The following is a 14,351-nucleotide window of genomic DNA, read 5'->3' on the forward strand; positions in this document are numbered from 1 at the left end:
AAGTAAGATGCTGAAATCAGGCACTCGTTAAAGGTCCTGGGGCAGGAATTTGGTATCGCTCCATTTGGGGCATTAACTATTAAAAGTTGAAAAAATTAGCACCAGGCGCTAATGTCTTTCAACTTTTAAAAAATTCGGTTTTGCACTCCAGGAAGGAAGTCGAGCGCTAAATCAAGCGCTCCATTTCCTTCCTGGAGTGCAGCAGGCAGCAGGCGGGGCGGTAGGTGTGCAGCACTGCCGTGTTGGAAGGCTCCTTCCCTCCCTTAAAGGGAAGGGCCATCGCCGCAGGCTCTGCAAGAGGCAAACTTACCTAGTCCCTGACGGCAGCAGCGACCTGGCCCGATCAGCCGATGCACTACAGCAGAGTGCCGGGCTGATCGATGGCTGGCAAAGATAAATGAAAAAAAATATATAGAGCATTGCACTATTTTTTTCCAATTACCTCGGTCACCTCGCCTTTAAGTATCGCCCCCAAAACGCCCGGCCTCCCGATCAACGCCTCCTGCAGCTGCCAGTGTCATCGCCCGGTGATGCTGCAGGGGGCGGAACCGAAGTTCGGGTCCGGGGAGCTACCGGGGCGATGTGCACGGCAGCGATGTTACGATCTCCAGGCGAAGGAGATCGAGGCGCAACGCCATACCGCCGCCGCAAACCTCCCGCCAAATATAGCCGGAGCCGATCTTCTTGCCGCGCCGGTCAGTAAGTGCTTAGCGCCCCGTTATCGACCCCCAAGGTGACAACAGGAGGTGCTAAGGAGGCCAATTTCTAGCCCTCTGTCGTTATATAAGTGAGTATTCTGAGGAAGTCATCAGAACAAGAACTTACAATCAGAGAAGAGCGTCTGCTTTGGCTCAGATTCTTATCTCTGATTCAGAAGGTCGTGGGTTCAAGTCCCACTCCAGAGAGTTGAGCACATAATCTAGACTGACACTCCCAGTGCAGTGCTGAGGGAGTGCTGCACTGTCAGAGGTGCCGTCTTTCGGATGCGACGTTAAACCGAGGCCCCGTCTGCCCTCGGATGGATATAAAAGATCCCGTGGCACTATTGCGAAGTGGTGCAGGGGAGTTCTCCCGAGTATTCTGGCCAACATTTATCCCTCAACCAACATCATTAAAACACGTAATCTCGTTGCTGCTTGTGGATTCTTGCTGTGCTTCCCTTCATTACAGCAGTGACTACACTTCAAAAGTACTTAATTGAAGCGCTCTGGGACGTCCCGAGGTGGTGACCGGCGCTAAATAAATGCAAGTCATTTCTCTGTATTTGGCCCATCGTGTTTGCGCCTGCACCAGCTCCGCATCGGAATGATCTACTCAAAGTGCACTTTTCTGGGGCTTTCCCCGAGTCACTCATTCCTACATTTACAACAGTGACCACACTTCAAGTACTTTATTGGCTGTAAAGCGCTGTGGGACGTCCCGAGGTGGTGAAAGGCGCTATATGAATGCAGGTTCTTTCTATCTGTAGATGGCTTCCGTCCCCAGCCAAAGCTGCGCACACTCACCTGTCTCTGAATGATGTTTAGCAGGAAGTCGGGATGGCGACTGCGGCACAGCAGGTGCCCAAGGCGAAGCGACTGATTCAAGCTCTTCAGCTGCTCGAGAACCTGCGGAGGTGGCCGGCGAGGGACTCCCCTGAGAGACAGGGAGGCAAGTGGTCAGTAAACTGGGAACCGACAAATTCACATTTACAAAGACTCGACATGTCCCCTCTTAAAGTCCACCAGTCCAAAGGGCTTTCCTAAATATCACTTCTGAGACACCTACATAGGTTTTTAGGAGCAGCCCAGGACTGGGCCCCCAGATTTACATTGAATGTACAGCACAGAAACAGGCCATTCGGCCCAACTGGTCTGTGCCAGTGTTTCTGCTCCACACGAGCCTCCTCCCACCCTACTTCATCTCACCCTATCACCATATCCTTCTATTCCTTTCCCCCTCATGTGTTTATCCAGCTTCCCCTTAAATGTATCTCTGCTATTCACTTCAACCACTCCCTGTGGTAGCGAGTTCCACATTCTAACCACTCTCTGGGTAAAGAAGTTCCTCCTGAATTTCCTATTGGATTTATTAGCGACTACTTTGTATTAATATTTCTATTTCAGATTTCCAGCATCCGCAGTATTTTGCCTTTTACATTTATGGCCCCTAGTTATGGACTCCCTCATAGGTAGAAACAGCTTCTCTGCGTCTGCCCTATTCTATCGCGCCCCTTCGTAATTGTAAAGACCTCTATCAGGTCACCCCTCAGTCTGAGAAAAGGGCCCCAGCCTGTTCCGTCCACCCTGCTGGTTGTACCCTCCCAGTTCTGGTATCATCCTTGTAAATCTTTTTTTCTGCAGGAAGGCACTTGCCTTCCCATTATGCACCACTGCCTGACAGCAATGGCCGAGACTGGGAGCTCGGTGTGTGGGAGAAATCCCAGTGCTGAAGTTAGTTTCAACAAATGTATTGGCAAAATTGTCCTCAGCAGACCTGTATTGGGGGGGGAGGGGGGGGGAAAAGAACAATCAGGGTTCCCCTATCCTGATTCATATCCAGTGTCTTCTCCTGGAAACTGGCCGTCAGGGGAGTACAGAATTAGGCCCAGCTGCGATGCCCCACAAAGTCAAATAGCTGGCTAGCGCTCACACGCTCCAACCAGGTAATGAGGGGCTGTCGATGTCTGTGGCACTCTGCCCCAGCAGGGGTCAGCACCATCAGAAGAATATTGAAAAATAAATGGTGCTCCCACACTCACTAGGTGAGCGGACAATGTCGGCACGCCCGGCCCGGCACTCACTGTGGGTCGAGGCTGGTCAGCTGCGACAGCAGCAGGCTGTTGCTCTCGGTGATGGCCTGTTTCGTCGAGGCGGCGGCCAGGTGGCTCTCGAAGGCCAAGATCTCCTGCTTCTCTCGCTGCGACATCTGCAGCTCGCGATTGATCATGTCGTTCCGGGTCTCCTCGTCGGTCACCGTGCATTGTGGGTAAGAGAAGTTACTGAAAACAGGAAAAACGAGAATATTTACCGCCGTCTTGACTGTGATCACGTCGCTGTGCCGACTCGCGCCCCGCCCCGGTGATGTTCTGGCACGTTTCAGAGGTCAAGGAGGTGAGCACTGGAGCTCTGGCAGGTTGTCAGGGAGAGCGGGGTAGGGTACATCAGCAGAAGGGTGGAGTACAGCCTGTCTGCCTTCGGATCGCAAATTAAGGGAGTTACGTGGAATGCACAGCACAGCAACAGGCCATTCGGCCCATCTGCTCCATGCCGGTGTTTATGCTCCACACCCGCCTCCTCCCATCGCTACAGAGCGAGGTACACAGCAGGGCAGTCAGTACCTGTAAAGGGTTTTGATGCAGGTTATGACGCTTCAAGGTGTGCATCCTTCCTCACAACTGCAGGGGTTCTGCTGAAGGATACGCACCCGAAACATTATAACCCGCCTGTTCTCTCTGCAGTCGCTGACTGACACGCTGAGTATTCCCAGCATTTTCTGTTTGATTTTCCAGTTTTTCCTTTATAATTCATTCTCTAAGTTCCCTATCTCCTAAGGGCAGCTTTTTGCATTGTGATTTCTACCCGCACAACAAGTGCGGTTGGTTCTTGATCTCTGCAGCACTGTTGAGGGGAGTGGACGGTACAGAGAGAGGGGACCAGACACTTCCTGCAGCAGGGAGTAATACTGGGCAACTCCCATTTTTCCTCCGACCAAAAGTCATCAGCAATTCTGGTGGGCACAGGGGAAACAAAAGAGAGAAGAACAAGCCAATAGTGGGACCAAACATATATTGATACACCCGCTACTTTATCATTTTTTATACTACCAATTGAGGGAGGAGGAATCGGACTTGTTCTAATGCCTCTGCCAACATCACTGAGGCTGCGATTATACTGTACTAACAGACCGAGACTGACAGCTGCAGTTTACATACGCTGGGCACCAGGATACAGCTCTGTGCCCGTATACTAACGCACACATACCTACTCGCACACACCCACGCCCGCGCATACCCGCACACAGGCGCGCACATACCCATACACCCACACATGCACATAGCTCTGTTCTCAGATGGTAGATTTTGCCGGTTTTGAGAGCACAGGCAAAAGTGTCTACATTACGAAAAGCAGCTTTACAGCGTTCAAAAGGCACTCCGGAGGTACAACAGAATCTTGAAACACTTGTTAAAATATGGCTTGCCACTGCACTGGCGCTAACCTGCATGTGGCGTCGAGCCTAAGGGCGGGAGACTGCCTCCCAAGGAGGGTTCACACTGCTGCCTCCTGGAGTCGGATTGACTGGTGTAAAAATGGTCACTTTTAATGGAATGAAAGCAACAGTTATAACTACACTCTTAGTAACCTGGGGGGAGGGAAATTTCAGCTGTGCTCTACATGTGTCAAAATCATAAAACCCGTTCCTTATAAACTGGTTTACAGTTTACTGACACACGCCGCACAGAGGAAATCCTCCTCCTGTTATTAGGAGATGTGAGGGCACGGACCGGCGCGCCCTTTGATTTGCCCCATCTTCACCGTAGGGAAGCAGCTCACTTTGGATTCCCTCACACAATGGGCTGGCCGAAGCCCGGAGCCACATTAGGGAAAGGAGCGCACGGACCAACTCCCTCCCTGTGAATTTTTGATTCCGTGTTATGAAGTCACTCACTTTGTCATCACCATTTCCATCAGCATTTTCAGAGTGGGGTACCCTTCCCACGCAGCCAAACCTGCAGATAGCAGAAACATTTCAATCGCCATTCGCTAAACCATCAAATAAGACAACGCAGACATAAATACTGGAACTTTTTAAAGATTTCAGAACTCCTTGTAAGTGATTATCAACAACTTGTATTTATACAGCACCTTTAACTTAATAAAACGTCCCAAGGCACTTCACAGGAGCAATTAGCAAACAACATTTGACAGAGTCACATAAGGACAGGTGACCAAAAGCTTGGTCAACGAGGTAGATTTTAAGGAGCGTCTTATAGGAGAGAGAGGTTTAGAGAAGGAATTCCAGAGCTTAGGGCCCAGGCAGCTGAAGGCACGGCCTCCTAGTTTAGCTCCCCTCCCCTCCCATTCCCCTTCTTGCCCATCTACAAACAATTGACTCCCAGGCCTCTGACAGTTTTGTTAACAAGTTGAAAGCATAAATGACTGAAGTGGTTGACTCGGCCTCCTTTGTGGAGTGGGAAAGTCTGGTGAACCTGCCTCTTGCTGAAACTGTGCCTCAGTGACAGGGGGTACAGGTCTGCCTGACGGAGACAGGTCTGTGGAGCGGTCAGGGTTAACGGGCAGAGATGAGGGCAGTCAACTTTTCTTCACTTCACGCCTTGAAAGAGGAGACTAAAACCTCATGTCCCATCCTTCTCTATGCAACCGAGATGATTTCACGGAGCGACACATCAATCCTCCCTTCACCATCTGCGCGAATATTGAAACTGTGCAACTCTTGCAGCCAGCCTGCAATTATTTTCCCTTTCCCTCCTATACTGAAGACCATCGCTCTCACTTGCGTACAGTTGCACAGCCTGACAACAACTCACCAAAGAGGCCATTCCTTTGTGGATGGGCCCAGTGAGTGGCGGCAGCCTATTTGACTACGGAGGCTGTCGGAGCCGAGCCAGATTCTGTCCTCGCTTGCACTTCCCAGCAGGGGTCACTAGCGTTCAGGAGTGGCGACCTCGGCTGCTCCTCCTGCGCTCTGAAGCCAATCGTAGCACCTCGGACAGCTGCACGGTTGGCGGTCCCCACAGACCGGGAATCGCGCCAGGAACCTTTTGGTCTGTGCCACTTAGCGCGGCACCACAAGGTGCGTTTACTCGCATCAAGCACTTTATCACCAAAACTGTTCCAACTTGCAAAGCTGAATTCGGAGGACGTTGATTAATCTGACTGACAAACATTAACGTAAAGGCCTTTGCACTTTCAGTTACATCTACAGATGCAGCACGGGACAGACTGCGAGAGCTAATAAAGGAGCCGTTCCACTTTCTGGGAAGCGGCAGCTGCGGCTCACCAGGAAACTCACCAATATTTTGCGGGTTGAAGGCATTGACAACCAACAGCAGCAGCCACGCCTTCCAGTACAAGGAGGAAATAGCCAGAGCGGGGGGCTGGTACCTGGAGGATAAAGAACAAAAAGCCCTTTCACATCAAACAGCACTAGAGGGTATTACACATAGTCATAAGCAAAATGGGTACAGTAACGCGGCGAGACACTTTTGTACTTCACTGCATGTTACAAGGGGTACAAATTCACACAGATAACAAGACAGTAACAATTCTAGGAGAGGGTGTTCGAAGGCTCAGAAGACATTTGGGTAAGCTGAGAAAATCATCTGAATCTTGATATTACTGCCTTGATGCACTGCATTCTATAGATTGCATATTATGTATCATAGATATAAATGTCATACATATACATGGTATATATATCTACTATGTGTGTGTGTATTATACATAGTGTGTATATATTTTTTGTTCATATATATATTTTATGTATTATGTATCAGACGTTATGCATCGTACATGTCTCCGTCAGGCAGACCTGTACCCCTGTCACTGAGACACAGGATCAGCACGAGGCGGGTTCACCAGACTCTCCCAACTCCACAAAGGAGGCCGAGTCAATCACTTCAGTCATGTATGCTTTCAACTTGTTAACAACACTGACCGTCGTCCAGCTGGGTGGGACTGCACTCGCCTGGTTCCATTCTTATCTAATCGTAGCCAGAGAATCAGCTGCAATGGCTTCTCTTCCCGTTCACACATCGTTCCCTCTGGTGTCCCCCAAGAATCTATGCTTGGCCCCCTCCTATTTCTCATCTACATGTTGCCCCTTGGCGACATCATCCGAAAACACGTCAGCTGACGACACCCAGCTCTACCTCACCACCACTTCTCTCGACCCCTCCACGGTCTCTAAATTGTCAGACTGCTTTGTCCGACAGTAGAAATTTTCTCCAATTAAATATTGGGAAGACCGAAGCCATTGTTTTCGGTCCCCGCCACAAACTCCGTTCCATAGCCACTGACTCCATCCCTCTCCCTAACATCTGTCTGAGGCTGAACCGCACTGTTCGCAACCTTGGTGTCGTATTTGAACCTGAAGTGAGCTTCCGACCACATATCTGCAGCATAACTAAGAACGCCTATTTCCACCTCCGTAACATCGCCCGTCTCCGCCCCTGCCTCAGCTCATCCTCTGCTGAAACCCTCATCCATTCCTTTGTTACCTCTAGATTTGACTATTCCAACACACTCCTGGCTGGCCTCCCACATTCCACCCTACGTAAACTTGAGGTCATCCAAAACTCGGCTGCCCGTGTCCTAACTCGTATCAAGTCCCGTTCACCCGATCTCCCCTGTGCTTGCTGACCTACATTGGCTCCCGGTTAAGCAACGTGTCGATTTCAAAATTCTCATCCTTGTTTTCAAATCCCTCCATGTCCTCGGCTCCTCCCGATCTCTGCAATCTCCTCTCGATGAACCCTAGACTCTGCCACAGCACAGATTGGTTACATCAGCAATGTCTAATGTTTTTTGAGCTGATTTAAAATGGTACGGTTTTATCTCCTCATAACAGCTCTAAACATCTGTGCTTTACAAAGCAGCTAAACAAGCTTTATTCGGGATGGGGTGACTGGACTGCGGACAAACCCTGGCGGCAGCTGAATGTTTTCAGGGTGGTGATAGGTGCACAGATTCAGAACTGCATCGATCAGCTGAATCCTCTCCACGTGAAGAACTTCCAGGTCTGAAAGAGAAATAACAAAATATTAGAGAAACGTTTTATCTTGTTTTATTTTTTAAATTACACAGTTCATAAACAATAGGAAAACAAGCATGGGCAGTTTGGGAAACCTGCCAGAAGGGACCATTCATCAGAACTCTGATGAAGCGCCGCACCTGAAGTGTTCATCAGCGTCTTCTCTGTTTTGGATGTTGAATGATTTGCTGCACATAGCCAGCATTTGCATTATTTTAGCATTTGCTTTATTGCTTTTTAAGAAAAACATCCTTACAGAAGCACACAGTGTTGTTACGTTTGCCAAGGATCCTGGCTGTACCGAGAGACATTTATAACCAGAGAGGTATTAGCACAGAGGGTTGTGACTTTACCCATAGGATTTCTATTGCGCACAGATTGAGGTTACCACCCATGGCAGACGAATACATCACACATCAGGTCACTGCTGCACACACACAGCATCGGGCAAACACAGTGTGACGTTATTGCACATTGCGCCACGTTAATACTGAGTTAAACCAATTGAATTCTGAGCCAGATTGGGCAAGAATAAGGCACTAAAGCAAGCACGCACACGTCAGGTACTGAGAGACATTTATAACCAGCACAGAGGGTAGTGATTTTACTCATAGGGTTACTATTGTACACAGTGTTCTCGCTCAGGCCAACATCCTCTGGTGGGGCAGGATTCTGATAACCAAACACAAGTAAAACGGATGAGAAATTAAGATAGTTGAGCAAGTATTTTAACATGTACCTACCTACACGATGCAGTAAATCAGCACTTCCAGTATTTAGTTATTGACTGCTTCAGGTTAGTTAATGAAAATGAACAGGCAAATAGCACAGATGCATTCAAGAGGAAGCTAGATATGTACATCAGGGGGAAAGGAATAGGAGGATATGTTGATAGGGTGAGATGACGAGGGGGTGGGAGGAGGCGTGTGTGGAGCAGAAACACCGGCACGGACCAGTTGGGACGAATGGCCTGCTGTTGTGCTGTAAATTCGATGTAATTCTATGTAATATTCCCCATTAATAAGCTGCTCACGTGAACGTAACAATGAATACTCCCAACAGCTGCAAATGGTCCACTGCTCTACCCCTGCATTGCACATGGATCCTTTCTTTCTGATGCGGTAACATGCGTGGTCTTCACACACTGTTGCAGTTTCTAACCTGATCACACTTTGGTATTTAAAAAAAAGAATTAATTCTCGGGATGTGGGTGTCGCTGGCAAGGCCGGCATTTATTGCCCATCCCTAGTTGCCCTCGAGAAGGTGGTTGTGGGTCTTCCTCTTGAACCGCTGCAGTCCGTGTGGTGAAGGTACTCCCACAGTGCTGTTAGGGAGGGAGTTCTAGCATTTTGACCCAGTGACGATGCAGGAACGGCCGAGATATGTCCAAGTCAGGATGGTGTGAGACTTGGAGGAGGTGGTGTTCCCCTGCGCCTGCCTCCCTTGTCCTTCTAGGTGTTGGAGATCTTGGGTTTGGGATAAAGCAACCCTCAAAGTAACTGCAGCGCATTCAAGAAGAAGGCTCACCACCGCCTTCAAGAGATGGGTAATAAAGGCCGGCCCCGATCGCACACTAGGCCAGTCACCTTACCGTCAGCCTGCACCGACGCGGCACGTTTCACCAGATGGTCGGCTAGTTCCATGGCATCGGCCGGCCCCAGAGACAGGTCCCGCGACAGCCCGATGACCAGGATCCGCATCAGGGTGTCCTCCAGGAGCGGGACCTCCGAGCACAGCCGCAGAAAGAAACTGAAAGGAGATGAAAAGAATGAGCAGGAATCACAGAATCAGACAGCACAGAAGGAGACCATTCGGCCCATCGTGCCTGTGCCGGCTCTTTGAAAGAGCTCTCCAATTAGTCCCACTCCCCCTGCTCTTTCCCCATCGCCCTGTTAATCTTTCCTTTTCAAGTATTTATCCAATTCCCTTTTGAAAGTTATTATTAAATCTGCTTCCACCGCCCTGTTCAGGCAGTGCATTCCAGATCATAACAACTCTCAGCGTAAAATCATTTCTCATCTCCCCACTGGATTTTTTGCCAATTATCTGGTTATTGACCCTCCTCCCACTGGAAAGTTTCTCCCTATCAAAACCCCTCAGAATTTTGAACACCTCTATTAAACCTCCCCTTAACCGTCTCTGTTCTAAGGAGAACAATCCCAGCTTCTCCAGTCTCCCCACATAACTGAAGTCCCTCATCCCTGACAGAAGAACAGCAGGGAATAAGGCCAATGTGCCTTAATAAACAAGAAGTTTGGATTTAGTTTAATGTTGGCTAGTTGCAATTAAAATGATGGGCTGTATGTAAATGAGCAGGGTGCAGCCTTGCATTATGATGATCATTCCTCGTCTGTGAGCACAGATAGTGAAGGTCAGCAGGCTATTCGACCCCCGCGAGAGGGGGGAGGCATCACCAAAGAGCCCAATCCTGTTCTGGGCACGGGCTGCCTTCCTTCCCCGCTCTCTGACCCAGAACGCCGAGGCTCCATTGTACGGCTGCTGAGATTCACTAGCGCGGCAGAGGTGGAAGCAAAACCCTCGCCTGTGCATTTAAACAGCAACTAAAGTCACGAATAAAAATTGGAAATGACTCAGCAGCACGGTGGCAGGGAATCACGCTTCTTGCCCCGGGGGGCGGGGGCACAATTGAAAATAACGTGCTTACTTTCTATCACTCTCCGGAGGCCAGTTATCCCATTTGTAGTACGTCTCTGGCTGTTCGGTGAAGAGCACCTTATGCAAACTGCAAGAAGGAAGAAGGCAAGTTGAAACTTTGCTTAAAAGCAGGCACAGAATAGCGTACAGACTGACCTACCAACCATAGCCCACTTAAACTTCCAATAGAAAGATTTGCATTTCTACAGCACCTTTCACAACCTCACGATGTCCCAAAGCGCTTTACAGCCAATGAAGTGTAGTCACTGTTGGAAATGCAGCAGCCATTTTGCACACAGCAAGATCCCACAAACAACTGTGTGATAATGATGTTGGTTGAGGGATAAATACTGGCCAGGGCACCAGGGAGAACGCCCCTGTTCTTCTTCAATACAGTGCCATAGGATCTTTTATGTCCACCTGAGAGGGCAGACGGGGCCTCGGTTTAACGTCTTATCCGAAAGACTGCACCTCCGACAGTGCAGCACTCCCTCAGTGCTGCACTGGAGTGTCAGCCTAGATTTCTGTGCTCAAGTCTCTGGAGTGGGACTTTGAACCCACGACCTCCTGACTCAGAGGCGAGAGTGCTACCCACGGAGCCATGGCTGACACTGGATTAGTCAGGAGCAAAACTGTCAACCAACAATTGTTGGCCAAAACCAACTCATCCCAATGGGTCTGGGAGATGCCTCTAACCCTCGGAAGGTATTCTGGTTTAGGTCACTTCATCGTAAGGATGCAAAAGATGAGGGCCCTCTACCCTCTCCCCAGTAAACGACTTCGAGCAAACAGAAAATGCTGCAAATCCCCAGCAAGTCCGTCCGCATCCAGTAAGAAAAAAGACACGGTAACGCAACTGGTCCGTGCCGGTGTCTATGCTCCACAGGAGCCTCCTCCTCCCACCCCTCTTCATCTCACCCTTGTACTTCTCGCAATCTAGTATACTGTATTCACTGCTCACGATGCGGTCTCCTTTACATTGGGGAGACCAAACGCAGATTGGGCGACCGCTTTGCGGTACACCTCCGTTCAGTCCGTAAGGGTGACCCTGAGCTTCCGGTCGCCTGTCACTTTAATTCTCCGCTTCACTCCCACTCTGATCTCTCTGTCCTCGGGCTATTGCATTGTTCCAATGAAGCTCAACGTAAGCTCGAGGAACAGCACCTCATCTTTCGATTAGGCACTTTACAGCCTTCTGGACTCAACATCGAGTTCAACAATTTCAGGCAATAACCCCCTGCCCCCATTTTTCATGCTGTATGATTTTGCCACTCCCATTTGCAACATTTTCACAGTATGTTCTTTCAATTCCTTCCTCCCCTCCTAACCCCCCCTGTCTCTGCACCTGCTTAGTATCTGTTACATCTCCAGCTTTTTCCAGTTCTGATGAAGGGTCCCAGACCTGAAACGTTAACTCTGTTTCTCGCTCCACGGATGCTGCCTGGCCTGCTGAGTATTTCCAGCATTTTCTGTTGTTATTTCAGCATAACCTTCTATTCCTTTCTCCCTTGTGCGATTATCCAGCTTCCCCTTAAATGCGGCCCAGCAACACCTTCTCAGGGTAACAGCTGCAGCCTTTGCTAGCATCACCCAAATCCCAAGAATAGATTTTTTTTTTAATGGAAAGGTACCTTGATGCGAGGTGCCCCTACTGGGGCTCAGTCAGGGTGTAAAAGACATCTCCAATCCACACACCACAACTGCAGAATGTCAAGTTGACCTGCTTTTTGGAATGGCCCCCTTCATTCTTTCCAATTAGGTTCAAACTCGACGTGCAAATTACAGGCCTAATCCAAACGAGGGACATCACTAGGGACACTGTCTCTTTAAAAGCACGCATTGTAACATTCTTAAGATTACAGTTCCCCCTCTTCACCCCAGAATAGGTGCCGATTGTGAAACTGCTTCAACGCACGAATCAAAATTGGTAATAACAACAAAAAATGCTGGAAAAACTCAGCAGGCCAGGCAACATCCGTGGAGAGAAATTAGAGTTGACGTTTCGGGTCGAAACCCTTTTTCAAAACTGGAAAGGAAATAAATTAGATCGAAGGCAGGGCTGCGATTGAACAAAAGAAGTAATAGGACAAGTGGAGACAAAAGACGGCTGAGATTAGGTGTGAAGTGTACTGGCAGGATGAGAGACAGCTGCCATGTGGGAGAGAGGGAAAAAAAGGAAAGGGGGTGGGGGGGAGGGAAGACCCAAAACAAAGTGGTGGAAAAAAATAAGTAAAAATGTAATAGGGACCGAGGTTATGATCTGAAATTGTTGAACTCGATATTGAGTCCGGAAGGCTGCAAAGTGCCTAATTGGAAGATGAGGTGCTGTTCCTCGAGTTTACGTTGAGCTTCCGTGGAACAATGCAAGAGGCCAAGGACGGTGAGGTCTGAGTGGGAATGGAGCGGTGAATTAAAATGACAGGCGACCGGAAGCTCGGGGTCACCCTCAAAATTGGTGCCTGCTCTAGCTAAAGCTCTCCATGGCCACTATAACATTTATCAGTACAGGAAACTCTCAATTTACCGGCACCCAAACAAACGGAAATCTCGCTTAACCGTCAAAATTCAGGAGTAGGTTCAGTTAAGTTTTTCTTCATATTAGTGGCCGTTTCTTGATTCTTGGCTATGTAATCGGGGGTTCCTGCACTTGTTGTTAAGCAACAGGGACTCTTGGTCTGTGGTCGGGATTCTTGCACCTGTTGCTAAGCAACAGGGAAGCCTGGATTTGTTGCTGTGTACGGAGCTCTCATACCTTTTAACTATAACTCTCTGTAATCCGGACTTTTTGATAAACCGGCACCACGCCAGTCCCGGATAAAAAAAGTTTCCTGTATTATACCATAAAAGTCGCCCCATTTACCCAGGAAGAAACCACATCACCCAGGTCAAATGCTGACGTTACAGGCAAACGTGCTGACTGTACTGTTCCACTGAAGTAGTGCAGTTGGGGCGGGGGTTTGCCCGTGATGTCAGGAGCCAGCACAATCAGTCACAGTCCTCCCAGGTGACTGGTACAACACATAACATTGACTTCCAGTCTGCAAATCAGGGCACGTACCAATGGATGTAATCCTTGGGATTCAGCTTGCAGACGGTCGGCACCACTGTGTGCAGCCACCACACGGCGTCTCGCTGGATGGTCGCAATCTGGGTCTGAAACGCACGCAGCCCTTCCAGGTCTTCAGTCCGGGAGGAGTGGCGAGAGAGAGAGACAAAAGATAACAAGTATCTTTCATATATCCGTTGACTAGGTTTATCAAAGCAGTTTAAGAACATAAGAAATAGGAGCAGGAATAGGCCATACGGCCCCTCGAGCCTGCTCCGCCATACGGCCCCTCGAGCCTGCTCCACCATACGGCCCCTCGAGCCTGCTCCGCCATTCAATAAAATCGGGACTGAACTTCTACCAGAATTAAAGCCCAGATTAACACCAAAGCTGCTCGTTTGTATTTTCATCCGTGGGATGAACTGCAAGTGCAAAGTAAAGCTTCCAACCATTTGATTGCAGTGCCCCTATCGCCATAGCACAGGTAGCTCCTGGGACCTCCCTGGCCGGTATAACTCAGTTCCATATTGGGGGCAGTATAGGGACAGGAGTAGGCCATCCAGCCCCTCCCCATGGAAACCAGTCAAGCAGCTCAGATATAAAATCTCTCCAGCGCGAGCACACTGTGGTGCAAATAGCTATGAAACAAGCAAAGATATCAATAGCACAAGCAGTCGGAGGGCGTTGGTGGAGAACAGGTCGCATGCAGCCCTGTGTTTAATGTGCAGAGGATAATACAATAGTGTTTATCATCGCTCCCTGTCTGTACAGGCTTCTGGCAGCAACAGCATTCTCATTTATTGTATTAAGAGAGTTCTTAACACTGTATGCCCCATAGGAACATGAAATTTAATGGCAGTTAGTTCACACACTGCTATCGGGGGACCAAACAATTTTA

At 49.1% G+C, this 14,351-nt stretch overlaps 2 protein-coding genes across 5 annotated transcripts in view; one reads left to right on the forward strand and one right to left on the reverse strand.

The window, feature by feature from the left end:
• micall2a (mical-like 2a) overlaps positions 1-14,351 on the forward strand; it is a 251,359-nt gene that overhangs the window by 95,412 nt on the left and 141,596 nt on the right. The window lies entirely within an intron of this gene.
• Positions 1-14,351, reverse strand: part of ints1 (integrator complex subunit 1) — a 99,661-nt gene that overhangs the window by 60,055 nt on the left and 25,255 nt on the right. For all 4 annotated transcript variants that reach the window (XM_086000234.1, XM_086000233.1, XM_086000232.1 and 1 more), the window contains exons 13-20: positions 13,466-13,586; positions 10,418-10,495; positions 9,344-9,501; positions 7,644-7,740; positions 6,013-6,104; positions 4,648-4,708; positions 2,783-2,980; positions 1,506-1,635 (exon numbers count right to left, since the gene is read on the reverse strand). In XM_086000234.1, the coding sequence (XP_085856360.1) occupies positions 1,506-1,635; positions 2,783-2,980; positions 4,648-4,708; positions 6,013-6,104; positions 7,644-7,740; positions 9,344-9,501; positions 10,418-10,495; positions 13,466-13,586 (935 nt within the window). The remainder of the gene's footprint in view (positions 1-1,505; positions 1,636-2,782; positions 2,981-4,647; positions 4,709-6,012; positions 6,105-7,643; positions 7,741-9,343; positions 9,502-10,417; positions 10,496-13,465; positions 13,587-14,351) is intronic.

The sequence above is a fragment of the Somniosus microcephalus genome, chromosome 11, assembly GCF_052327205.1.
Source record: "Somniosus microcephalus isolate GS21.2 chromosome 11, FLI_Smic_1.0, whole genome shotgun sequence".
Taxonomy (NCBI): Eukaryota; Metazoa; Chordata; class Chondrichthyes; order Squaliformes; family Somniosidae; genus Somniosus; species Somniosus microcephalus.